This window comes from Syngnathus leptorhynchus, chromosome 9, assembly GCF_054491065.1.
Source record: "Syngnathus leptorhynchus isolate UIUO chromosome 9, UIUO_Slep, whole genome shotgun sequence".
Classification (NCBI taxonomy): domain Eukaryota; kingdom Metazoa; phylum Chordata; class Actinopteri; order Syngnathiformes; family Syngnathidae; genus Syngnathus; species Syngnathus leptorhynchus.
In genome coordinates this window covers 13,820,125-13,846,746 of record NC_141203.1, presented here as the reverse complement: position 1 = coordinate 13,846,746, position 26,622 = coordinate 13,820,125, and the positions used below count along the sequence as shown (strand labels likewise).

Below are 26,622 nucleotides of genomic sequence, written 5' to 3'. Positions count from 1 at the left end.
ATGACTACGGCACTCAGGCGAGACACCGAAGCAAGGTATGCGTTGGATGTTCCTTCAAATGGTTATTACGCAACAACTCGACCCCCGCCCCCTCCCAACCCGACAACTTGAATCATTCTCCATCCATGTGCGCTTTGCATGCATTGCATGCAATGCACACATCCATGCATGCGATGCATGGCTATTGGACTGCTGTGGGAATTCCCTACGTCATTTTCCACGCTCGATTAGAATCTTGCCAAGGGACGCATGCATGCAAACGTCGACGACACGACACGACACGACACGACACGACACCGCACGACTGCATGGAAGCCATCGCGCTTACCTTTGACGCAGAGGCAAAATCAGCAAGAGCAGCACCGAAGAGGAGGAAGATGCGCTGGCTGGCTGGCGGGCGGGCGGACTGGCAGGGTGGCAGGCTGGCTGGCTGGCTGGCTGGCTGGCGGACTGGCTGGCTGGCTGGCTCTTCTTCCCCACTTGCAGCTCGTTATCCCCGCAGTCTAAATGAGGCGAGACGGGCGGGGTGCAGCCGCGGCGGCTCTGGACCCCTCCCACACCCGCGCGCACATCCACCAGCGGCTAGGGGTAGTCACGTAGAGCGGGATGGATGGATGGATGACTGGATGGATGACTGGATGGTGGTCCCGGACAAGTAGCCTTCCCAAGCCAAAAACAAAAAGATCCAAAATAAGTCTCGGGATGACGTAGTGGTCCCTCTCTACTGCAGCTGTGCTGTAGTTCTAAGAATCCACGCATGGAATCATGACAGCAGCTTTTTTAGTATCCACATGACGTCTTCAGGGGTTCCTGTGCACCACTATTTAAAAAAAAAATGTGTGTGTGTGCGGGGGGGGGGGGGTAAACTCGTGCTTGCCGCAGAGCGCGAGGGAGTACGGTTGGCAACTCACTGGCGCCCCCTGGCAGGCCCTTGGACGACATGCAATAAGTCCATTTTTGTTATTTTAATGGGTTATTTCTCGAAAGTGTCATCTTTACGTTTTACATTTATTATTTCTTATAAATTTTTTGATTAGATATAGAAATTGTGGCTGGCAATACGATGGCAATGCAGCGCTCTCTACTGGCCAATCAGACAACGTGCAACACGTCACATTTTGTGGAATATTTTGCAATGTAGTTGTTTTTTGACTCCATATTCTGTCTACAGATTTACAAATAAGCTTTATGTCCTTTTAATGTCTACGTTTTAACTAATTTATCAAGCGTTTTTCCCTTTAGGCGTGTTTTGTTCACTTCTTATGCCTACATAACATTTGTCCACATTTTGTTGCTCGCCAGTTTGGTATCAACAAACAAGCCTTCGTTCGGAAATGATTGAAATGGAAGGATTTGTTTCTGTTGTACGCTGAAGACCTTCAGATTTCAGATCAAGAGGAATAAGAGAGAAAAGTTCAGAAGGCCAGAAAGGAGGTCGTGCCAAAGGAGACCCAAGCGGACAGTCGTTGCAAAAAAAGTCAAACAAATAAATTGATGGTACAGTACTTCAGTTTTTATTGAGATCAATACTTATTGCAGTTAGCGTAACAAAATCCACTGCTACTCAGCTACTTAACAACAAATGACTTACAAAGTCCAACCTACGCAGCTTCTCGTCACTTTAAAAGGCGCAACTATGAAAAATAGCATCCAAGTAACTCCACACGACTGCTTTATCTTCCACCGTCACCATTCAAAACACAAAGATTGACGCTAACCTGTCCGCCGTCCAATAGACGTGCTGGCCCAGTTTGGACCTCTGAAATGGCAGAAAAGCGGCGGGGTTCCCAAGCCACGAGCAGGAGCAGCCTACCAAATGGGATGCTGCCTAACAGTGGCCCAAAATCTTGACACTACTCAGGACGGCCAACACAATGCCTGTCAAAAGTGTGCGTGAATGCTGAAGAAAGAACGCTTGAAATGTTTGCAACGGGAATCTTTGAATCCATAGAGAAACACGGACAAAGGAGGAGAGAGTGATTGGTCTTGGGCTCTTCCGCATTCACGCACTAATGTCGGTGTTTTTCCAGTGTTTTGCAAAGGGATCCAAAGAGCCGGCGGCGGCCGGCTATTCGGGACGAAAGGTCACTCGGCGCATTCGGCTATCTCGGCCCCGTCCACCAACAGCGTGTGAATGAGTCCGTCTCGGCGCTTTCCGCTGCTCACCGCTTTGACGCAGCAGTTGTGCTCGCCCAGGGTGAAGTGGGTTTCCGTGCCGTCGTCCACAAACTCGCCCTTGGAGTCCACACACACACACACACTGACTTTGGAATTTGCTTCAAACAATACGGAAGTCTTTTTCTGATAGGATGATTGAGTCTGGAAGTGACAAAGGCACGCCACGCTGTCTTTACGGGTGCTCTGCCCCCGCTCTAGCCCTTTTGAAATTGGTTTTTGATACCTCTCAGGTATCCTCGATGCTTTAGCAGTATTTTGACAAAAGCAAATGACATCAATGCAATGGTGGGGGAGACATAAATGCACTTACTGCCGTTTCAATCTTCTGTCCATTACACCAAACATCCATGGTGTCTTTCTCTGCAAGACAAGAAAGGGAAGGCGGCGTTTCGCCCGTCACTTGACGCTAGGTCCCGACAGACGAGGAGGAACTCACCCAAGACCACCCTGGAATCCGTCCCGTCCAAGTTGAGCAGCCAGGTGCTGGTCACCTTGGAGCGATTCTCCTGGTACTTCTTCAGGCTCTTGCCGTTGATGTCCAAGGTGTACTCGTAGGCGAAGCCGCTGACTGCGTCGATGTTGATGGTGGCTTTGGTGTGCAGCTTGCCCACCGTGAAGGTCTCCTTGCCCACCAGCTTGAACATCCACTCTCGCCTCAGCACCTCCTAGCCATATATTTTCTCATTCTTGATCCTTAGGCTATGTTGCGAAAATGTACCTACCTTGCCGTCGACGTAGATGAGCCTCTTGCCGGTGGTGGTGCCGTGCTCGAAGGCGATCCGATGGACTCCGTCGCTCAACGCCACGTCCCACACGGCAGCGAGGTCGCCGGACATGGCGGACGTGACAACCTTGGCGATCGAAGTCACAGAGCCATCCAAAGAGCGAAGTTGACACGTCTGGACGCCCACAAAGAAGACATCGAGAGAAACAACGAGGGCAAAATTGCTTTGAGTGGAACTTGACGTTTCAGCGTCATCCCTTCAAAATAACAGCAAAGGATCCTCGCGCAAGGTCCCTCGTTGTTTGACATGCGCGTCAAATACATGTAACAGCTCGACTTGAATAACTTTTAATCATCAGTAGATGGGATTTGCATGCTTTTGGCTTTAAGCAGCCCGTCAATTCTATTCATTTGGAAAACAAAACCGGAAACACTGCACCGCTGCAAGAACAGTCGTAAGCTCTGCTATTAGCTCGTATCCACCGCTAGCTCGCGTCATCGTACATATCCAGAAAAGGTCGAGGTCATTAGATCCAACTTACTCTGAATGAATGTAGCCTTTTAACTATCGCCAATGACCTTAACTGTCTTGCGGGATGGGGTGTAGCGGGTAATAGACGACTTCCGAGCCGAAAATGCGGGGCGAGCTTGAGCTGTATGTACGGGATCGTGTAACCATAGCAACGTGACATCCGCTGACGTGTATGCTTGGCCGCGCCTACTTCAAATCCTTTGAAGCTTAACAACAGCCACAACAAAAATAATAAGAAGAAATGTCGTTTTCCTCACCTCACCCACAACAAAAATAATAATAAGAAATGTCGTTTTCCTCACCTCACCCAGATAAAAACATAATGTTTTTTTTTTTTTTACTTTCCAGTACTGTTTCTACTATATGTGAATGAGAGCATTTGGGGTTGCATTTCCCGCTTCAACCAGAGAGCGGCAGTAGACAATAAGGCTTTCTTAACGGCATTCCAATATAGGGCAGATTTTAGGAAGAGCTTCGTCTTTCCTGCAACCAGAAACCATGAAATGGAAAGTCCTTACGTGTGAATGCTGGTTTGTCTGTAAGTAGGCTACCTATCCTCCCCCCACCCCTCCCAATTGACCAGTTTAGGGTGTGTCCTGTTGCTCTGGCCAAAAGTCTGGTGGAATCGCCCCTCCAGGGAGGCTGACTCGCGGTCCGGCCGGCCGGGCTGCTTTTCCATTCCTTCATTCAGAGGAAGGCGCAATGGACTCGTAGGCTTGCGTTACATCGGCTTTGATTTGCCCCCGAGCGAGCCGCCGTCGCAATCGCGGTCAACCGCGTTTGCCGAGCGAGGAATTTTCCGGCCTCCCAGTTTAGGCCCAAATAACACGTGCGGAAATGTGCGTCCCTCCGTCCAAAACAGAGGACGCCTTGTGGAGGAGAAAAGCCAATAGGTATCGGTGTTAGCTTGACAAAGGCGCCGCTTGTCGACATTCCTGTCAAACACAGCAGGCCTTTGGAAACACACATATACAAAGATTTCAGAATACAGCCATTCTGGCATGGAGCGAGCGAAAACAGCCAACGGGTGTTATCCCCATCAAAGTTGCTCGCTCCATTTGCAATGTCACGGACTTGGTCGTCAGCCTTGCCATTTGACCCGCTCTACTGTCTGGAAATGATAGCTCGTTAGCTTTACGAGCAGCCAAACAAAACAATCGTGGAAAAGGGCGCAAAAGACATCAGTATTTCACGCAGGATGTCCAAAACAAGGACATTCGATTGGATGTGTGCAATATAGGAGGAACAGTCGAGCAAAATGGCCGGCCCTCTTAGGTGGATAAAGAAAGACAGGTGCATTCATCTTCCACAAACAAAATAGAAATGAAAACGCTGTTGTTTCGACGAGTCGGGCCGCACGGAACATATGACAAAGAACATTCTTGGGTTGGATTACAAACGTATCGAACGAAAAAAACCCGAAGGACGCTAGAGGGCGTGTGGCGAGCTCCCATTTCTAGATGGCAGGCAGCGTGGCAAAGGAAGCTAAAGTGCAAGAAGGGGAAATGGAAGCAACGATCATGCGTGTCCTGTCAACAGCTTGCTCAAACTGGAATCTTTTGCTGAGTCATGGGGCCCAAATAGCCAGACACTAATCACTGACACGCTGGAGGTGTGACAAGAACAACTTCTATTCACAAAGCGGCAAACAAAATCCTTCTACGTCACCAGGCGCACCTGATACCACTTTTCATTCCTGACAAGCGTGTTGAGGAGTTGAAATGTTTTCACCCCGCTCGCCAAGGTCAAGCGACGCGTGTCGTTCTTTGCCTCGTGATCGACCCGTCAAAATTGCCGGAACTTTCAAGGAATCGAGACCGTTGAGAAGAAGCTTTTGTTCTTTTTTTTTTATGGACCCGCCGAGACAATACGTCATAAAATGGAGTCCAAAGTCCATTGATGAAAAACCCCCGCAGTCAACGCGGATGAGTGATGAGCGTCAAAATTGCGGTTAACCAGCGAGACAATTTTGCGGTTGACACAATCTTAGCCTTGAGCAATCCCGACGTGGGATGTCTCAGTCGCCCCAGTAAAAAAACAAAAACAAAAAAACCAACCTCTCTTTGTCTTGTGTGCTTCTCCAAATGAAAAGAGATGCAATGCGTCTGGGCGTTGCTGTCGCAAGAATGTTGTCAAACAGGTCACTTTGATGGCAGCCTAATTATTTGAAGTACGAGCAATGTTTGGAAAGAAAAAAGTGTGAACGCGTGTGAAAATGCAAAGTCACAGGCAGCATTTCCAAGGAGTGATTTGTTTGCGCCAAACGGTCGGGCAGGATCGCTGCGCTGGAATGTCAACACGCAATATTTTGCAGCCGCTTGCTGAATAAACAAAGGTCTGGAGCATTTTTTTCTGGATGTAGTGCGAGAGACCTCCAAAGTGCTTCCATGTGTTTGTTTGTTTCATTTTGTTCTCGTTTTTAAATGTTGCTAAACGGTCGGCTGTAAAAATGAGTCCAATGACTCAATTGTTTTTCTTTTCTCTATCCTGTCGGCCCGCTTAGTCATGCGCTAGCTAGCGTCACGATCTGTAAAAGAGTCTCAGCACCTCATTTTGCAAAACGTGACGGAACAGGCGGTGCTACATTTTGTGTGGGAGCTACAAGAAGAGAAGCAAACGCTATGAATCAAATGAAGCTATTACGGTCGTCCTTGCGAAACTCAAAATTTTTGCGGGGAACTCTTTCAATGGTGATGGCGTTGCAAAATTTCCTTCCCAAACCATCGAAATTGTTTTCAGAGGCTCGAAACGGTCACGTCAGCTCTTTTGAATACGCAGTGTCGATGGGGCCGTTTTGATTTATTTGCTGCAAACTGGCGCTCGTCACCACTATCTAGCAAGAGGAGCATTGATTACACGCCACGTGGACTTTTTGCATGATTTTCACTCGTGTGAAGCGCAATCAAAAGTCGCGTGCGTGCGTTTGTTTGTTCGCTGCTCTGCTTGCCGGGCCAATGGATTCGAATCCCTGAATGGAAACTGAACTCGGAGGCGTGATTTTACACGGATCTTCTAAATCCCGCCATAGCCGCAGCGTCACCATCTGCTGCACGGGGGTAGGGCTGTAGTCTGTTTCCACGGCAACGCTGTACCCTTCCTCCCAAGAAGTATGGGGGTGAGGGCTTTGTTTTTGCGGGTCCCACACGTGCGGCCTTACTTCCTACCGTGCCGTGCTCGGCGACATTCCTTTCCCACCCAGCGGGGAATTGAAGGGGGCCGAGTCATGGTGAGATTAGGGAGGAAGGGAACCCCTCCCCCGCTTTACAACAAGGTGAGCGTGCAAATGGAGCACCCGTCCCGTCCCGACCCCCAACACAGAATAGTGGACTGCGAAAAGGTCCGTCAGCAGCAAGTAAAGCGCACAAACTGCTCCACATCCTTCAAATGCGTCTTCAACCTGTGGATGAAGAAAAGAAAAAACCTCATTTGGTGTTTATCACTCCAACACCGGTTGACAAATCCGCCGAGTCGGCCCGATGCGTGTGCAGATATCTTCAGGGGATGAGAGATCAGAAGATGCCAAGAAGTCGCCGGCAGGCTCGCAACGATTATCGTACTTAATGCAATTGCGGCTCGCTCGGCCAAAACCGACACGACACGTACGAGCGAGCGAGCGAGCGGATTTACGAGGGGCGGCCGGCACGCGTTTGCCTCGTCATTCCAGATACGCTTTTGGAAAAAGAAACATAACAACCCGATGCGCAAACGGAGGCCAGGCCAGGCCGGCGGGCCCGATGCGCCTCCGGATGGATGATCCATGCGCTGAATAAAAGGCCCACGCTTGACAATAGGGCTACGCCGCTCCCCTCGACCAGGGGGGAAGGGCATGGCATTCCTGGGCTGACCCCCGCTTTGCGACGCCTATGAAACCATAACCGGATTTATGCGTCCGAATCCTAACTTGCCCATTTGATTGGTTTCTCCATTCCAAAGCCGCTGCAATTTTTGTGTTGTGTCATTTGTAAAATGGGCAAAAATGCTCACGTCCGGCGCGCTTCTCTTTCACCTCATTCGTCACCCCCTCCCAGTCTCCGGAGAAAGTGCCGAGTCATCCCTCGGGGAAGAAGTGCAGTCTTGAAAGGGACGCTCGCTTTTTGATGGAGTGCAGTCGAAGGCTTTACGTTGGGCTATTGTGCAATGGGGCGGGCGGGGACTTTTATTTTCTTCAGAGTGCTGAGCTCAGGCGTCCGCCGAACTTGTGATTCACGATCCGGGCCAACTAACGTCGTACTGCGGGGCATAAATCTTTCGATGGAAATGCTGCAAACTGTACAAACGAGTCGGCCGGGCGCGCGTCACGCCTCATTCGCGTCGGCCGATGACGCCCGGCAGCCCTAAAAAGCTCGGCGACGTATCGAGGGGGACAAAGTCAGACTTTTGTCACACACAGGACCAAAGAGCGACCCGGCTCAGGCAGACTTGATAACGACGTGGTGCTCAGTCGCGCAAACGTATCAGTTGGAGCTTTGGGCCCAAGATGGCCGCCTCCTTCGAAATGGCGGCCGTGAGCGTCGACCTCAGAGAGAACGTCAGTTGACAATACAAGTAAGAAAGGTGACAAAGGCAAACAAGCAGCCACCCTCGCCAAGCGCCGACGTCGCCAGCGTCTCGGCCGGCTACTGTCGACTACTTTGAGATATTTTGCTTGCCCAACGAGCCGAGTCGAGGACACGTGTCGAGGACGCGCGTGGCCTTAAAGAAAGCCAAGTCCCACTTGTTAGCAAACCGATGCAAATTTGGATTTCAACTTTTGAAATGGTGCAAATAGACACTTGGCTTGAAATTCAGAAGAAGAAGAAAAAAGCACAATGAAGCAGTATTACTAAGGAACGACATAGCTCCAGAAGGGACATGGAAAGAACCAATTCCATTTGAATTGGTGCGCATAAATATATTTGTCATATCATGTCTGCAGGTCGGGAGAGATAACTAACTCCCACCCGCCTATGTAGTTCGAGGGCGGCCTGGGGGGGTTGCTTGCTTGCATGGAAGGGCCGGTTCGAGAAAAATGAGGTTGCATCAGGAGCAGCCAACGCGGGCGAGGCGGAGGGGGTGGTGCAGAGGCAGCGGTGAAAAGGAGGGGGACACCCACCCTGCGGGGCTCCCTCCACTCTTTGTCTAAAGCCCGCCGCTCGCGTCCAATGCACACAAAAGCCGTCGACGTCGCCGCGTAAGCACACCATCGAGCCAACTACGACAAGAGGACACAACGGATGGCTTGAAACGGGGACGCCCGTGGCGCCTTCTTTTTTTTTGTGCAACCAAAAAAACAAGAGAGAGAAGAAAGTCCGAGCAGCAGCAGCAGCGAAGAAGAAGAAGAAGCAGCCGGAGCAGGAGCCGGAGCAGGAGCAGGAGCATCGCAATCACAAGGTAAATGAATTGTTTGGCTACTTGGCGAAGGAACAAAAGCAGCTTTTGCGCGTTGGTAGCAGCAATTTCAACGCCAACTTTTCAGCCACTTTTTTGGGCTCCGTTTGAGCACGAAAAGCATTTTTTTCCCTCCGCTAACATTTGACTACGTGTAAGAAGCTACGCGCAATGTCTGGCAACACGCACACGCACAGGCACAAGCACCAACTGCTTTCAACGCAATTTGTGCCTTTTAGGGGGAAACCAGTATAAACCGCGAATCATTCTAAAAAGAAACACAACATATATCAAAGTTTCAAGTGGACGTTCGGAGTCTGAGGCGTAAAATGTGACGAAAGGGCACAAAGAAGGAGCTTTTTGTCCTCCCCATCTATCCATCCATCCATCCATCCTTCCTTTCTTCCATGCGTCCATCCATCCTCCCAACGTCAAATTGTCGATCGTCTCGCTTTGTTTTCAGACTCATTTTTGCGTAAATGTCGAGCGGGGTAAAACACGTGGAGCATGCAAAACGGACCACGAGGAACATTGCAAGCTTCCCAATCGCGTTTTCCCCTCTCGTTGTATTTGCTAAGACGCCCTACAGGATTGTTTTTATTCCAACTCGCAGAAAGGAACATAAAAAGAGCCCATTTTGGAGCATTTGTTTGGCTTCCAAAATGCACCCCCCCCCCCCCCCCGCTGAGCCTGTGGAGGAATTCTTAACTAACCTCCCAGATGTGGAAGCCACAGCAAGCTTTTTTTCTTTGCTTGGCTTAGTCAACGCTTTGTCATATTGAGTCAAGTTGTGAAAACATTTGTCACAGCCTTTAGGAACCACACACCAAAGGCAAAACATTGGAAAGTTTCTTTGACAAAAAAGTTCCGCCAACTCACTTATACTACCCTTTCTACAGTGATACTTTGACCTACTAGTTGAGTCTCATCACCTCGGTTTCATCAGCATTTCATTTATGACAGATGTTTTCTCCATCGAAAAGGCAAGATAAAGACTCTTCACATTGAAACCGGTGGATTCCTTTTTCAACCCTCACGATTTATGCGTGTCTTGGAAAATAAATCTGGTGCTGCTTCTTGGCGAGCTAAGTATTTTTTGAGGCGGCGCTTGCTGTAAAAAGTTTCTTTTACCACGTGATCGAATGTGTTCGGAACATGGCTTTCTCCATCTTAAATGTCAAGAGGACAAATGCGGCGGGGTCATTTTTCCCCATAAAAAGCAAGCCCAAATCACACTCCTTGCTGGCCGGACGGCAACATAGACGGACAACAACGAGGCACGTCAAAGCCTCCGCCTATCCTCCTATCTGGACTCGGATCTATCTCTGTGGCACGTTAGCGCTCGGGAACCGCAACATCTGTGTCACGGGGTCGCTCTGACACCTGACGACGACTTCAACTTGAGCTTTGCCGCCATTTTAGCGCCAGGGTTTCAATCGACTGCCTTCGCTTGCGAGTCGGGATTCGGTCTCTGTCAGAGTCTGTTCCGTCTCAACGCGATTGTCCTTGTTGCCGTCTTGGATGTGGCTTGAGGGTCCTCTCTGAAGTAGCAAATGCTTGTTCGGCACTTTTCCGCGCCCGCTGGTGTCGCACGTGGGAAACTTGCGCAAGCTGGGATTCCTACTTTTGCGCGTGACCAGTGAAGCGTAAGGCAGAGCAGCGTCAAGGGAAGTTGCGTATAGGTGAGAGTGGCGCTTTGAAAGAGGCGTGAAAAGGACAAGCGTGTGAAACGATACAAAGCCTAAAGAAAGCAGGAGGCATCTGATTGACTGCGGGCGGCAACGCCCAAAAGCGGCCACACCCGGCCGGCCACGTAATTGACGTCCCGGCAGTATTGCAAAGCGTTGGGATGCGCCTGTGGAGTGGGCCGCCCGCGTCTTCGCAATACCTTTGACCCCAATAGGCTTTGCAATTGGAACGGGAAGGGCAACTCTCTTTGATCCACCTCAGCTCGAGTCGGCGTCCGATCGCAACGTGTCCGATACCTGAGGCTAATTAGTCGGTCCGAGTTAGGCGCTTGGTCACAGATGGCTGGCGCAAGAGCCCCTTACTCATTGATCGTTTTGTTTTCACGATCCGCTTCCCGAGCTCAGTCGATTCCGAGCAAACTGCGTGTTGAGTAACGAGCCGAGATGGAAGGAAAGGAAGGAGGCATGTGTGAGCTGAACCAAAGCCCACCGTGGCTGTGAATGTTGTCAGTGCTCCTCTCCAAGCTGCAAACGGGTGAGACCGGATTGAAGCAGCCGGCATCAAATGGATGGAAGCAGCGGTGCCGTGGCGCCCCCTTGTGGCTCGGTTTGAAAATGCTGATGAATCTTGCGTCACAATTTGTGTCCTTCTTCAGATCTGAGAAGCGGGTCGCGGCAAGATGAGCTGGAGTTTCCTGACTCGCCTCTTGGACGAGATCTCCAATCACTCCACGTTCGTGGGCAAGATCTGGCTGACGCTGCTGATCGTCTTCCGCATCGTGCTGACGGCGGTGGGCGGCGAGTCCATCTACTATGACGAGCAGAGCAAATTTGTGTGCAACACGCAGCAGCCCGGTTGCGAGAACGTGTGCTACGACGCCTTTGCGCCGCTCTCGCACATCCGCTTCTGGGTCTTCCAGGTGATCATGATCACCACGCCCACCATCATGTACCTGGGCTTCGCCATGCACAAGATCGCCCGCATGGATGACGCCGACTACCGGCCGCGGGCCCGCAAGCGCATGCCCATCGTCAGCCGCGGCGCCAACCGCGACTACGAGGAGGCCGAGGACAACGGCGAGGAGGACCCCATGATCCTGGAGGAGATTGAGCCGGAGAAGGACAAGGAAGTGGAGGAGAAGCCCAGCAAGAAACACGACGGGCGCCGGCGCATCAAGCGCGACGGCCTGATGAAGGTGTACATCTTCCAGCTGCTGTCGCGCGCCGTCTTCGAGGTCTCCTTCCTGCTGGGCCAGTACGTGCTGTACGGCCTGGAGGTGGCGCCGTCCTACGTGTGCACCCGCTCGCCCTGCCCGCACACGGTGGACTGTTACGTGTCGCGCCCCACCGAGAAAACCATCTTCCTGCTCATCATGTACGGCGTCAGCGCCTTGTGCCTGCTCTTCACCGTGCTGGAAATCCTTCACCTGGGCATCAGCGGCGTCCGCGATTGCTTCTGCGGCCCGCGGGGCGCCGCCCGCTCGCCCACCCCCCGACACTCGGCGCCGGCCAGCCAGAGGTCCTCCATCTCCCGGCAGCCGTCGGCGCCTCCGGGCTACCACGCGGTGCTCAAGAAGGACTCGTCGGGGGGCAAGCCGGGCTTCCGGGACAACCTGGCCGACTCGGGCCGCGAGTCCTTTGGCGACGAGGCCTCCTCGCGTGAGCTGGAGAGGCTGCGCAGGCATCTGAAGCTGGCCCAGCAGCATCTGGACCTGGCTTACCACAGCGAGGAGCTCAGCCCGTCCCGCAGCAGCAGCCCCGAGTCCAACGGGACGGCGGCCGAGCAGAACCGACTCAACTTTGCCCAGGAGAAGCAGACGGCCGCGGCGGACAAAGGTCAGAGTTTTTCCCCCCAATGATTTTCTTCCGAGGCGTTGCGGCAAAGATGCGGAAGCCGGCGCGGCGCAAAAACGGTGCGCGCACGTGCCCGATGAGCATCACCTTGAACTACTCTGTCTCTCTCGCTTTCCTTGCAGGTATGCAATGTGCGTAGGCAGTGGTCAGCGCCAGCCCAGCTCAGCTGAGCCTGGAAACCGAACCTGACATCGCTGATTGGGCAGAAGGGAAACCCGCATCCATTACAATATGTCTGTCTGTCTGTCTGTCTGTCTGTCTCCGGCTTGAGGCGTATGAAGTCAGCCCCGAGCAATATCAGTGTTATGGCCGGTCCAAAAAGGAGGAGAACGGTGGACTCAACCTGACATTGCTTCAGGCAAAAAAAAAAAAAAAAAAAGTCCGATCCAAAGTGCTTTTTGCCATAAAGCGTCTCCCTCAGGGCAGCTAGAATTTTTTTTTTTTTAGACATATCTAACTATCTATCTATCTTTGTTATAGGAGACTTAGAGCTAGTCACAATTTAAGAGTTTGAAGTGTGGGAGGTTGAGTCAAATGCATCTCAGCTTTACAACTGGAATGCCACATAGTGTGAACGCTGAGCAAAGGCACCTGGCTTCAAAAGAAAGGTACTGACTGGACCAAGCGTTGCTATAGGTGACCAGACCAAGGCCCTCCAGTGATTTTTTTTGGGATACTGTTCTGTTGTTGTTGTTGTTGTTGCTGGCGGCGGCCATGCTGCACCAGCTTTGCAAACACTCCGGAGGTGCCTCCGTCCAAAGACAGACAAACCTGGGTAATGCTTGAAAACTCTTTATATTGTTCTTTATTATTATTATTTTTTATCTACAATCTTGTCAAGAAAGGCGCCTTTTTGTTTTTATATCTACCGCTATCTATATATAAATCACTGCAGCCTGATTGAGTCTGGGGGGTGAGGCAGGTTTTGACAATTTGCTTTGGTACTATTTCCTTTTTCTTTTCTTCTTTCTTTTTCTGAAATCGGTACGCAGAGCACACGCTCATTTGTTCAAAAAAAGGCATACTTGTTGTTGAATGACTGCTTGTAAACCTCTCAATCATTTCAATGTGAACTCAAGGCCTTTGGATTTTTGGGGTACGTGAAGTCGACCCGCTCAGTGCCACTTTGTGCCGACTCAAAAACAGTCATCTCAATGTATTTTTGTAGAACGATACTTTTGTACCTTTTTATACCCTTTTTGTAATGATAGTTTTTGTGGTGGTTGTTGGTGGTTTTTTTATTTTTAATAAAACATTTGCAAAAAAATGTTTGGAGTGGCTTTATTCACCGTCTCAAGTTTGTTTGGAGGACAGAAGGAAAAAAGTGTCGGTCATGAATAACTCCTCGCTGATCTGAACACTTTGGTTTGTAGAACTAAAGCAAAGACCGAATGCGCTGGATGCTGGAGGGCGTGTCCTACCTGGATGCAACAGCCAATCATTTCAGCGGAGCGTGTCCTACCTAGATGCAACAGCCAATCATTTCAGCGGGGCGTGTCCTTCTTTCCATAGTCCCGATGGCAAAAATCAATCCACTAAAAAGGGACTGAGAGCAACACGAGGCATGTGACGTGGATTTAAGACACGCAGGCAAGCGCGTCGAGTTGAAAGCGTGTCCATACTTCCATTTGGTTTCACAGCCCGTCGGCCGGCCGGCCCCACCCAAACGGGCTCAGGTGGGCCCTCCGCCCGCCCGCCCGCCCGCCCACTTGTGCAGTGCGGAAACGTCTCGGTCCACTTCTCCGCTGCGCCCTCTATGGCGTCCTCTTCGCTTCCGACGCCCGACAGCGGAGCTTCGTGGCCTGCCGGGAGCGCGAAGCCCGCGGGCGCGCTGCACCCGATGGCTCCCGCGAGCCTCGAGGAAGTGGATCTTGACGCTAGTTCGGAGAAACTCACCTCGTCCGGCGTCAACCGCATCCTGACCGAATTCTTGATGTACTTCCTCCGCGGCGCGGTGCTCTTGTACCCGGTCTACCTGACGGGCTACCTGGGCCTGAGCGTCAGCTGGCTGCTGCTGTGCATGCTCATGGTCACCTGGTGGAAGAAGAACCGCCAGTGGAAGGCATCTCGTATCGGGGGCGCCATCGACTTTGTGGACAACGAGACGCAGGTGGTGAGCACGGAGCTGAAGAACTCCCTGCAGATGGCATCGTGGGTACGTACGTACGTCCCAAGCTCAAAATAGAAGAGCACTTGATGAGGAGAATGTGCAAACCGGGGTTTTGGCACAGATCATATTCGAGGTGCGCCTTTCCCGTCCCAGCCCAGCCCAGCCCAGCCAGCAAACAAAAAAGCGCTTCCACCTTCTGCAAGACGTATTTCTGTCTTTGAAATGTGTTGAATTTCGTCAAATTGGACGCTGCTGTGCTAGCAATGGATTTATTTGCATGACATACCTGACTTGGGTTGATCCTCCGAAACTTTGCACCACACCCACAAAATGTTTGAATGTGCTTGCAGTGTTTTAAAGTGACGACAATTAGGATTCCAAATCTAGTCATTCATAACAAAAACAAGGAAGATGATTCAAAATGCCTACATCTTCAAAAACATGTTTTTTTCCCCCCCTCTTCCTCCCCCAAAGATCCAATTCACCGACGTGGAGAAAGTGGAGTGGGTTAACAAGGTAGGAATTTAAAAGCGCCGAGCTATCTTCGGCAGCAACGTAAAGCGAGCGGCGATTTTTGGAAGGTGGTGGAGCAGGCTTGGCCTTTCTTCGGGATGTTCATGGAGAAGCTCCTGCGGGAAAACATCCAGGCGGCCGTCCAGCAGTCCAGCTCCGAGCTCAAGACCTTCACCTTCACCAAGATCCACTTTGGACACATTGTGAGTGGGTCCTGGAGGCTGGCGCGCGGCCGCGTGGCCTCTGACGTTGATCTGTGCCTTTTCTGGACGGCAGCCGCTCCGGATCGTGGGAATCAAAGCGTACACGGACGAGGTGGATCACCGGGAGGTGGTTCTGGACATGACTATCAAGTGGGTGCGGTCGGCACAGTTCTCCCCCCTCCTTTCTGACGCCTTTTCCTTCCTAGTTACGAAGGCGACGTGGACATCGACGCCGAGCTCAAGTCGGCCATCACGGCGGGCGTCAAAGGACTCAAAGTGAGCCGGGCGGCCGGCCCCTCCGTGGCGAGCGCGGAAAGGCCAAAACTTGGTCAATGTGCCGCAAGCCTCAATGTCAATCTTTCAGCTGCGGGGGATGATCAGAGTGATTCTGGAGCCGCTCATTGAACAAGCGCCGCTCGTGGGAGGAGTCACTTTCTTTTTCATCCAACGGCCGGTGAGTGGGCTCGGCCGTCCGTCCGTCTGTCCGTCCACCCGGCCCATTATCACGTGGCCTCTCCTCTTTCAGACCCTGGAAATCAACTGGACGGGCATGACCAACATTTTGGACAGCCCCGCCTTCAGGTAGCGCCTCCGTTCGGCCGAGGGTCCCTTTGGGCCCGGTCAGTCTCACCCGCGCGGTCTCTCTGACGTGCAGCTCCTTGTCCGAGGGGACCATCATGGACATCATCGCCTCCCTCATGGTGCTGCCCAACCGCATGTGCTTTCCGCTCATTGACCAAGTCAAAGTGGACCAGATGCGCTTCCCCCTGCCTCGCGTAGGTCACAAAGGTCTCGCCCGGTCGCTTGCTGCGCAAATGCTAGCCGGCCCCTTTGCTCTTCAGGGTGTGGTGAGAGTCCACTTGCTGGAGGCCAGGGACCTGGTGGCCAAGGACACCTACATGCTGGGCTTGGTCAAGGGCAAGTCGGACCCGTACGCCGTCCTCCGCGTGGGCGACCGCAAGGTCAAGAGCAAGACCATCAAAGAGAATCTGCACCCCAGATGGGCGGAGGTCTACGAGGTAGCGGAGCGAACCGTCGTCGCCCGCCATTCAGCAATAGCACGTGTCCGCTTTTGCAGTTTGTGGTCCACGAGGCGCCGGGACAAGAGCTGGAAGTGGACATTTTTGATGAAGATCGAGACAAAGACGACTTCATCGGAAGGTCAGAAGAATCAAACGCGCGGATGAACGGTCTCCAGGCCTGACTACAAGCGGTCGTCGCTTTGTCCTTTCAGGTATCGCCTGGATCTGGGAGAAGTGAAGAAGGAGAAAGAAATGGATCAGGTCAGGCTGCACAATGAAATGGCGCTCGCTGCCTTGAACAGCCCAGCCCAGTCCCCTCTGGCCCCGCCCCCCCACACTTGATGTTTTTCTGCCAGTGGTTTCCTCTAGAGGGGGTCCCGAGTGGAGAAGTTCATCTGAAGCTTTGTTGGCTTTCACTCCAAAGTGACGCCACTCTGATGAAGGAGGTACGAAGCGGGCGGCCACAATCAATCCAAAAAGTGGAATGGCTTTGACGCCTGCCAATCCATTTTCCTCCTCCCCCCGCCCGCAGTCTTCCGAAGGTTACGCCTGTGCCATGCTGGCCGTGTATCTGGACAACGCCTCCAACCTTCCCGTAAGTCACCTTGATCCATTTTGCCTTCATGATGCAACGAGGATGCCTTCCAATGTATGTCTGCAGAAAGACCGCAGTGAGATCGAGCAGCACCAAAAAAGGAAGCACGGGCGAGAAGGTCGGGTAAGTGAGGTTTTTGTCGCCGTTTGGCGCGCCAGCCGGTATTTCCTGTCTTTCGACTGGCCGGCTGTCCTACTTTCTTTGGCGTGCTTCCCACTCACTCCCTTATCGCTTTTTGCACTTTTGCCGTACGTTTCACTGACGTGTGATTGGGGGGGGATGGATGAACTTTCTCAAGAAGACGTCCTGGTCATTGGGGGTTTTCCTATTTATGAGGACCCAATATTGTCGTCTCCTTCTTTCTACTGCCGCCTGCTGGACGTTTACCGAAAGTGCACCTAAAAGCCCGCGAGCCGGTTTGAGTGACAAAACACCTTGGAGAAAGTGCTTCTTTTTTTTCCATATTTCCCGACGGACCGGCTTCATTTTCAGCTCACAAGGAAGTCTGCGGGTCCGAGCTCCTTCACAGAAATTTCCATCGGTGACGACGTTCAGAAAAGCAAGGTATGGCGTACGCCGTACAGTATTCTCATTTTATTTGGAAAGTTTGACTCAAATGGCCGCAGCGCATGCACATACTGAGCTAATATTGCTAACCGACTTTGTACGACTTCTCCGCTGCTGTCCGCAGGTTGTGTTTTCCAATAAAGACCCCGTATGGGAGGAGGGCTTCACTTTCTTTGTCCATGACGTCAAAACGCAGCAGCTCATTGTTCAGGTGGGTGGACGTTACGGGCCCGCTCTGGCCCGATGAGCGTGTCCCTTGCTGATTTGTGCCGGCAGGTGAAAGAGCACGAGAAGAAGACGCAACTGGGCATCCTCCGCCTGCACCTGGCCCGCTTCGTCAACATCTCCAGCATGATGCTGGACCAGCGCTTCCAGCTGGAGCAGTCCGGTGCCAACAGCCAGATCAAACTCAAGGCCACGCTCAGGGTGGGTCCGAGGCAATAAAACGAAGAGCCGCTCACGCACATTTCTGCGACGCGCCCGTCCCCTTTGACGACAAATTCCTTTCTTTACCACGACAGGTTCTTAAGGTGGAGCGGCCAGAACCCAAAGCGGTGAAGCCACAAATGGCGGCGAGCAACGCCGGCGCATCCTCCCTCAGCGCGCTTTCTACCAGCAGCGGTCTCGCCGCTCAGGCCTCGTCGGCAGCCGTGCCGGAGGACTACTCCAACCACCGGCGGGCCTCCTATCTGGCTTCGGAGGCCTTGAGGCCGTCCCCGGCCACCCTGAGCATGCGGCGCTACGACTCGCACAGCCTCTTGTCCGAGAACGCTCTGGCGGCGTCGCGCTTGGATCTGGTGGACGGGGCCTCCTATCCCGAGTGAGTTTGGCTGGGTCAATCCAAATTTGATTGGGCCAAATGAAAGAAGTGCGAAACCTACAGCGTGTCTGTCTTATGGACGGCGCCCTATCCAGAATCAAGCATGTCACGTGAACGCTCCGTGGTTTTCCGCAGGGTCCTCCGCAAACATCGCGGCTCCTTGGGGGAGATCAGCCTGACCGTGCGCTACGCCACCTTGAGGAAAAAACTGGTCATCATGGTCAACGGCTGCAGGTATTGCCCCCTCCCTCCCTCCCTCCCCCGGTCTATGGTCGCGCTCTCTCACGCGCCGCGCCGTCCGATGGCCGTCCGCAGAGACATCTTCCCCTGCAGCGAAAACGGAACGGACTCTTACGTGCGGCTGTACCTGCTCCCGGACCAGACCTGGAGGCACCGCAAGCGGACCCACGTCAAGAAGAGGACCGTCAATCCCGTCTTCGATGAGAAGTAGCCGCTCTCGCTTTGCTTAGTATGGACAGGCGGGCGCCACCTTTTGTCTGACGCCGCTGCGGCACGTCTTCCAGATTTGAGTTTGACGTGAGCCTGGAAGAGGCCCTCACGCGCACCTTGGATGTGGCGGTGAAAAACAACAAGATGTTCCACATGCGGGAAAGGAAGGACATTGGGATGGTAGGTCGGTCGAGGCGTGGCCTTTCCCAATTGAGGTGGAACTTCATTTTGTGTTTCCCGTGTGCAGGCGCTGATCAATCTTGCCCAGCTGGATCTTGTCAAGGGTGTCAAAGACTGGTATGTGATGCCTTCTTCAAACTCTTTTCTTAGATATTTTTCTCCTCACCATTACTGTCGAGCAACCAATCTTTATTTTTTTTTTGCAAAGGATTCTTTGTGAATATTTCTTTCTTTCTTTTTCTCGTAAGGTACAAGCTCTCGTTACAAGGGCCGAAGAGTCGGCGCAACAGCACAATGGATGCTTCCAGATCAGGCTCCTTTTCCAAGTGATTTGAAGACGTTACTGTAGACTAACTGAGTGGATGTTACATATCTGAGGAATATTTTTCGGCGCTACTCTCGTTTTTGTAAGCTTTGATTTACAAGCAGTTCTGCATTGTGAAGTCAGTTTTTTATGGTGGTAAGGGATGGTAAAAAATAAACAGTTTGGAGTTGCTTTTGCAAAGTTGGTTCCCTCCAATCACTGTGTGAAAAAAAATACAAGTCCACTTAAAAATCCCGTCGGGTCGTGGTTAATTCACGTAAAGTTGTAGTCCTTGTAAAGTTGAATCCTAACCAGTGTTGGGGCGTTTTTTTGAACGTTTTCAATGTAAACATGAAAAAGAACGCCCTAGCACGGGCTTGAAAAGACACCAGCAGAGGGCAGCATCGACTCCAGAGAGAGAAAGCCAAACGCGCGCACACACAGTGAGAGAGCAAGCAGGCTCCCGACTGGGCATGCAAAGTTTTCTTCTGGAAGCACTAAATTGTGTTGTGCAGCCGCTTGGGAAGAATCCCGAGAGGCCGCCAATGGGATCGGCTCTGCTCGGATGGGATGCACGGTGAGCTTCATGTGCTGTGAAGAAGAACACTTCCTACCCATGCCTGGTGAGCTGCGTGACGATGAGGAGGACAAGACGAAAAAGAAGAGGAAAGACAGCAGCCTCCTGGGGGTGAGTCATTCCAAACCTTCAGCTGCTCATCTTCAAACTTATCAGTTGAAATCAACTGCATTTTTGAAAATTCAATTCGAGGGGACTATTTATTCCATTGAAAAACATTTGGCAAATGTTTTCAGGCACTGTTTACACAAACAGATATCAGGCTATTTGGGGGGGTTATAATAATAATAATAATAATAATAATAATAATAATAATAGGTTTCCGCAATGTGTTTTTTGCAAAACAACTGGCTGCTGACAGTAAAGGAGCCACTGAATGAGTGAGACTGCATTGAAAGCCATGTCAGGTGGCGCTCGGGAAATGCCTTTCTAATGACTTTATGACACAAATGGCGAGAAAATGGAGTGCAGACAAGCACATTCTTCGATGCTCTGCCCGTCACCTCAACTGACGTCGTCACCAGGGGTGGCCAATTCCGCTCCTCGAGGGAGTCCTGCATGTTTTCTATGTCACCCACCCTGTTGCAACACACCTGATTCAAACGCTCAGATAGATCATTAGCAAGGTCTGCAGAAGCTGGATAACAATCCTGATCAGTTGAAACATGCAGGACACCGGCCGGCCTTCCCTCGAGGACCGGAATTGCCTACCCCTGCCCTGCACGCAACGCAACGCAGCGCAGCGCAACGCAGCGCAGCGCAACGCAGCGCAACGCAACGCAGCGCAACGCAACGCAGCGCAACGCAACGCAACGCAGTGCAGTGGCTCACACTTAATTTGACAGCACTTTGCACACACGCACGCATGAGACCATGGCGACCTCACGTAGATGAAAACAAAACCTGCACCTCACTTGTGTTGATGACGAATCAATCTATATGTATCAATATACGCTCGTTTATTAGTACCCGAGGGGTTCCTATCAGTTTGTGTGTATTACACTGTCCCCTGGTGGCCAAAGAGGAGCAGCACAATGCCAATTGAATGTTTTTTTTTTTTTTTATAAGGTGATAATTGATGAGGTTGAAACTGATTCTAAAAAAACAAGGTTAGATTGAAGCGTTTGTTGGAATGAGTGGGATCTACTTTTGGGCTTTGAAAGGGATGTGGTGAAATGGGATTTTTTTTTTTTTTTGAGCAGCAGCAGCAGCAGCAGCAGCAGCGTCACGCATTCCAGTGGCCGTCGGTGGCAGACAGTGCGTCCTCTGTGCTGAGTGTGCGAGGACGGCCTATCGCTTGACTCCTACCTGCCAGCGGGCCAGAACAAGCGCCTCTCTGTCTCGTTTGCGGCGCGGCCCGGCCCGGCCCGCCTGCGACCCGGGAGAGAGGCGTGCGCTGCTCCAGCAAACGCAACCTCTGCTCATTTCCAGTGGCGGTACATTGTTGTTTGACTCGTTTCGAAACAGCCTCGTCTTTAGTTCTAGCGGGTCAGATTGACCCGTCGGTTGCTTTCGAGTGCAAAAAGGTCCACACAGATGTGTCAGGTTGGGCCGGGTCGCCCCATCATGCCCCCCCCATGGCATGCTGATTTACTTTGAATGCACAGTGGAAGAAAGAGCCCGCTTTTTTTCTTTGCCCCCACACATCTTCTTTTCATGACAAGCTTAGGCACATCGTTGACACTTTGCGCTGACTTTTTTGGGAAGGATACATGAATTAGTAGGTATTTCCACTGGAATGCACTTTCAGGTTAGCCTCTGCAAAACAAACAAACGACTCGTATTATAAAATATGACCGAGGGAAAATAAAGCCTGTTGTTGGCTTCAACACTGACCTTGGCCAAAGCAGTGCAAGAAAAAAAAGAAAAGCAACATTTTGCTTTCCATGTCGTGTTTGCAAGCTTTCCATGATGTGTATGTATGTGTGTGTGTGTGTGTTTCCTCTGCTCTGGCTAACAATGCTGCTCAGGAAGTATGTCAGGATGAGGGCCAGCCGACAGGGCTGGCTTTTGTCACTGTAAGCCTCAGCCAGAAGAACATCCAAGTGGGAAAGCTTCAAGAGTGACAGAGCGCTTGCTTTGCTTTGGATGTGTCTAAGGAGAAGGAGAGCGCGGCAATGTCGTTCTTGTTGGTGAGTGCCGTTGACGCCTGTTGCCTAGGGCGTTTTGCTTTGGCTTTTCCTTGAAAGGAGCTTCCTTTCGCTTTGTTCAAGTCGCTGGGTCAAAATGAGCAAAGTAGCTGTCTGTCTGTCTGTCATGTTGAACGTAAGAAGCTCATGTCTAGAACGCTGACGATGTTTGTGCATCGTGATCAATTCATTGCGGCTCTTTCTGATGTGTGCATCTTGGCCACTGGGCGGCAGTGTAGTACGTAGAGACAAACAAAGAAGAATGTAAATCTGCAATTTGACCTGGTTTGAGGCAAGACAAAGAGCACAGCGAAACAAATACAAATGGCAGACTGCTAATTTAGCACAACTTGCAAGCAGCTTGGGCTAAGTGTGCTTTCCTAGTTTTCACCCGTGTGACGCCAATTAGAGTTCATTTTCTCTGGCAAAAGCGATGGCTGGCTCCCATTTGCTGACTCGAGGTAGAACCTCGGTGCTTCTTCGCACTGCTAATGAAATGAGCTTTGATTTAATCCCTGATGGCTTTCTGCCACGCACTTGCCTTGGCCAAGCTCTTGAAAAAAAAAAGATGGCTGCAGTGGATCAATCGTGGGGGAGGAGCGGGAGACAATTGAAACATTAATCATAGCCGCTCGGCTGGGATGGAAAAGGACGGCCGGCTGAGCGGCCAGCCGCTAATATGATTAAAAACGCTCTCATGCGGCCGGCCGGCCGGCCAATCTTTTGGATGACCAACATTGAAAGGCTTTGCAGAAAAGAGTCCGCTTGGCACCTCAGCCTCAAGTTGGTACACTGAGGGGATAAAAAGTGCAAGCTCATCACAATGCGGGCCACTACGGAAGCAGCACCACCGCATCCGACTGATTAAAGTCACCGGCCGGCCACAACGCTTGACCCGGACCGATTGGAAGAGCCAAAGTAGCCTCCGAGGCGCGAGGAGGTCGGGCCCAGATGGACGGACACTCTGCTTCGGGAGCGTCAACCACAGACTGTTAGCGCTTAGCACGTGTGCCTCGTAATTGGCGGGGACCTGCAGCCCACTTCCGGTGGCCCGTCATTCATTGAGGCGAAACGCCATAGCGTCATCGACTCGTCCGAGTTGATCTTGGTGTGGAGGAGGAGGACACATCTGTCTTGTGTCAACCAGAGTCATTAGCCTGAAAAGCCTTCCTCCCTCCCTCCCTCCCTCGCTCCCTCCCTTTTTCATCACTTTAAGTTCCTCCCTCAGAAGACGAGCGGTCCCGCCGCCTCCCACTTGATTCGTACGACTTCTTCTTATGCTGCAAGGAGGACGGACGGACGGATGAACGTATGCAAGGCCACTCACTGGTCAGGAGTCGACCTAGGCACGTGCCTCCGCCACGTCTGTGATTGGCCGGAGCGCCCGCCAGGCCCGGCCCGGCTCGGCCCGGCCCGGCCCGGCCCGGATGGTCTGTGTGATTTCTCAGCTGATTGCTTTTGAGGCGCAAAGGGCGAGGAGGAGGATCTGCGCTCCCACGGCCGTCCCGAGAGGATGGGCAGACTCCAGCGCTGTCTGGCCGCAATCTTCAGCTGGGCCAGATTGTTCCTCTGCTGCATCTTCCCTATTTGGAAAGGCGGCAAAGGCCAACGCCAGGTATGGCTCGGCCTGCGAGCCACACTCAAAAGTCATGAGAAAACAATAGGTGCATTCAGAGAGCGGCTTCATCTTATTTTTGGCCTCCCCTTGTCCACTGTCGTATCTGTGACATTGGACCCGTGGGCTCTGTTCTAGACAAACAATCAAATATTTCTGGGAACAAATGGAAAACATTGTTTGGAATGTGTGTGTGTTTTTGAAATATCAACTCAGTTTTCGCACTTAGTCAATTGCATTTTCTTGCAGTCGGGCTTGAATGCTGGCCGTCTCCCTTGGAGACTTTGCTTCTCTCCGGGTGGTCCGCGGGAAATACCAGGAGATTAATCCTCTCGGCTTGCCGCGCGGGTGTGTGCGTCTTTCGGCACCTCGCCGGAGGTTTGTCTATTTATGCGGCCTGTGGGAAAGATGTCAAGAAGTTGATCGGGTCATGATTAGCAAAGACGCTTAGAGAGCCCAGAAATTTGCGTCTACATAGGCATGACTTGGAACTCCATGGGCTTGGAGTCTAGGGTTTGGTCAGCACCCGCAATCTCATGTCTGTGCTGGCAACGATGGGGGAGGCGAAGGAGGGGGGGGGGGGGGGGGGGTGAGCAATGAATGAAATTAAAATAAGTGCAGCCGAGAGGGGTCGGTAGAAAGAGGAGGGGCACGCAGGAGAGATGGAGAATAAGAGCACCCCACCCCCTTGGCTCCATGTGGAGAGGTCGGAGCAGCCTGACCCCCCCTCCCCTCCCCAGCCCGTTGGTTCCCCTTGTTCCCAAAAAGCTTTGTCAAACTTTGCCTTGGCAGAAGGGAGGAGCCACGGAGTGACGAGAAAGAGGAGAGGCAGTCGGGATCCAATTAGAGGACAGAGCCACTTTGACATTGGAGGGAGGGAGGGAGGCAGGCAGGGGAGGGGGGGGGCAAGTCGAAGGATCCTGACGTTCCCAAGCGTCCGTCTCGTGCTTGGCAATGGATCGGCGAGCCAGGACGGGACGTCCGGAAGCCCTCTAAGCGAGCCCTCCCCCTCCCTCACCATGCCGTCCGTCTCCTTGGGCTTGCCCAGCGTTTTGGCCGCCCCCGCTCGTACCTGGGTCTGCCTGTCCTGCATGTTCTGGGTGAGATGATGTCGCGCTCGGCGCCTCGCTCTTTCTCGTCTGGCGTGCGTGCGTGCGTGCGCGCTGCAGACCAGACCAGTGTCTTGATGACACGGGCGACTTTCTGGCTATGAACAATCGATGGCAAAGCTCTCGGGAGTGATTTGGTCGCAGACCTTCAGTCTGGATCCAGAGTCCGATGCAAGCAAGCCAAAGGATCTGTTGGGTGGTCTGCTTGCCGGGGGTTGGCTGGAGGTTGAGCTCCTTCCGCTGTGACACTTTGCAATTAGGGACTTCTTGGAGGACGGCGCATTGAGACAGGGGGTGCATTGTCTCCCGCTGGATTCAATGAGTGTGCATTTCTGCTGGCTTTTAGGTGGTGGACACACACGTAGCCTTTTTGTTGTTGTTGTTGTTGAATGGAATGGGCCGTGTGCTCGTGCAGCGCCGGCTCCTTCCGGGTCGCGAGCTTTCCTGTGTGTTTGCCCGAAAGTGGCTTGTCCTCCGTTTGACCTGCCGCCTCCGCTGTGTCAAGATCGGGTCAGATTGACCCACTGAGGAAGTTGCGGAACTTTTGCTGGATTGTTGGTCGGCTGATTTTGACACGAGAAGCCAGGGTGCTTTTTTCCCATCTCAAAGTAAAGAAGGAGCCGATCCCACTGGCGCTGGTCCTTCGGGACTTGACGAGCAGACCGGATAAGCTCGTCATCAGTTAATTACCATTCTTTCTGAGGGGGTAGAGGTGGGGGGTTGTAAAATATCCTCAAAGCGCTCAAGCAGCGGTACAGCTTTGTTTCACCGATTGAGCGCACCGTAGAACAAAGGCAGCAGCCAGCTCGCTCCCAGCCGGCCGGCTTAATTGACGCTCCATCGGGCGAGGACAAACGGCAGCCTCCCTCCAAGGAGCCTAAAAATTGGTCTCGCTGTCTGTTTTGAGAGGGAGCTCAGCTCGTATGTCCATTTTGAGTCCATCGGACGCCTGGATCCAACTGCAAAGTCACAACGTGGACATTGTCAGAGGTGGAAAAAGCCACCCCACAGCCCCCCCCCCCCCACGTCGGCCCCTCTTCCTCAACGTGTTTGCTTTGGATGACTTGCATGAAAAATCTCAAACAAGAAAAAAGGGAAGTTCAACCAGCGCTGGGTTGATTTACGAGGTGCCGGGCTTTGTGGAAGGCCCCTCCCAGGCTTTTGGCTGGCCTCAAGACCGCCCCCCCCACCCCCCAGCTCGGGCACGCTCGAGTGGGCACTTTGGCCTTAAAGCTCCCAGCGGCGGGCTCTTTTGGCATTTGCGCAATTTTCCAATTTTTCCGCTGCCTGATCCAACCAAGGCTGCTTGACTTAAGTGCACATACACTCCGATTCTTTTCGTTCCGTTCTCTTGTATCAGATCTGTTCGAAATATATATTTTTGGGGTCAACATAAGTCAAGCTTTGTCACAGTGTTTTTCTTTTTTGTGGTCTGTCACAAATGCCATTGCAGGAAATGGCTAATGACGTTGCTATGTTTTTTTTTTTTTGCAAACCGGATCCAAAAGTAACGCACGAGCGAGTTACGGCATCATGGCCGCACATGTGTGTATGCTCTTGCATCAGGATGAGTCACACAGAAGGCGAGGAAGGCTTGTGCGGGTTACCTTATGCCGCTGGAATGCGTGCCTGCGTGCCTGCGTGCCTGCGTCTTGTCAAAGTACAACATGGAGTCGTTGAACTTGTTGAAGAAACGTGACCAACCGTGACTCTGCTTAACATTTTTGGAATTGGAGGGGGGGGGGGCGCACTTTGACAGCCTGTACAAAAGTCTGACACCATGTTTGTGTGGATACATGCCCAACCGCTCCCATGTGTGTGTGCTAATGAAGTGAATGCCGAGCGGGCGTCAGATTATGCATGCGTCGCCGGGGTGAGGCCGTCTGTTCCCAGGAGCTGGGCGGGGGGGGGGGGGGGGGAGAGCCTACGCCTGCGAGCTTCGGGGATCCCATCTGCCTGAACGTCACCCCCACAAGCGGCTGGCTGGCTAACCCCAAAACAATAAACAAACTGCACCAGCTGCATCGCTAATGCGCGGAAACAATGACGGGCCCACACAAGGAAAGGTGGGCCACGCTTCAATGT

At 52.3% G+C, this 26,622-nt stretch overlaps 4 protein-coding genes across 5 annotated transcripts in view; 3 read left to right on the top strand and 1 right to left on the bottom strand.

The window, feature by feature from the left end:
- Positions 1 to 1,491: 1,491 nt before the first annotated feature.
- On the bottom strand, positions 1,492 to 3,620 carry faima (Fas apoptotic inhibitory molecule a). Its single transcript, XM_085920546.1, has 5 exons — positions 3,445 to 3,620; positions 2,901 to 3,077; positions 2,615 to 2,843; positions 2,489 to 2,538; positions 1,492 to 2,235 (listed from the first exon to the last, which is right to left on the bottom strand). The coding sequence occupies exons 1-5, from the start codon at positions 3,592 to 3,594 to the stop codon at positions 2,086 to 2,088; spliced, it is 756 nt and encodes a 251-aa protein (XP_085776672.1). The 5' UTR covers positions 3,595 to 3,620; the 3' UTR covers positions 1,492 to 2,085.
- A 4,797-nt stretch (positions 3,621 to 8,417) lies between these two features.
- On the top strand, positions 8,418 to 13,597 carry gjc4b (gap junction protein gamma 4b). Of its 2 annotated transcripts, none has more exons than XM_085919759.1 (3): positions 8,418 to 8,804; positions 11,146 to 12,325; positions 12,466 to 13,597. In XM_085919759.1, exons 2-3 carry the CDS (start codon positions 11,170 to 11,172, stop codon positions 12,480 to 12,482), a joined length of 1,173 nt encoding a protein of 390 aa, XP_085775885.1. In that variant the 5' UTR covers positions 8,418 to 8,804; positions 11,146 to 11,169; the 3' UTR covers positions 12,483 to 13,597. The 2 variants fall into 2 exon arrangements, with proteins under 2 accessions (XP_085775885.1, XP_085775886.1); XM_085919760.1 differs by lacking the exon at positions 8,418 to 8,804 and adding an exon at positions 9,445 to 11,024.
- A 306-nt stretch (positions 13,598 to 13,903) lies between these two features.
- esyt3 (extended synaptotagmin-like protein 3) lies at positions 13,904 to 19,308 on the top strand. The gene is made up of 23 exons (XM_085919758.1): positions 13,904 to 14,498; positions 14,928 to 14,969; positions 15,035 to 15,169; positions 15,243 to 15,319; positions 15,376 to 15,445; positions 15,534 to 15,623; positions 15,696 to 15,751; positions 15,825 to 15,945; positions 16,012 to 16,188; positions 16,248 to 16,330; positions 16,404 to 16,452; positions 16,548 to 16,637; positions 16,724 to 16,786; positions 16,853 to 16,909; positions 17,279 to 17,350; positions 17,478 to 17,564; positions 17,630 to 17,779; positions 17,875 to 18,173; positions 18,309 to 18,407; positions 18,489 to 18,620; positions 18,698 to 18,803; positions 18,871 to 18,920; positions 19,052 to 19,308. The coding sequence occupies exons 1-23, from the start codon at positions 14,100 to 14,102 to the stop codon at positions 19,131 to 19,133; spliced, it is 2,586 nt and encodes an 861-aa protein (XP_085775884.1). The 5' UTR covers positions 13,904 to 14,099; the 3' UTR covers positions 19,134 to 19,308.
- Positions 19,309 to 19,552: 244 nt separating this feature from the next.
- The window catches only part of tns1b (tensin 1b), a 32,688-nt gene continuing 25,618 nt past the window's right edge, over positions 19,553 to 26,622 (top strand). The window contains exon 1 of the mRNA XM_085919755.1: positions 19,553 to 19,795. Coding sequence (XP_085775881.1) covers positions 19,673 to 19,795 — 123 coding nt within the window. The 5' untranslated portion in view covers positions 19,553 to 19,672. The remainder of the gene's footprint in view (positions 19,796 to 26,622) is intronic.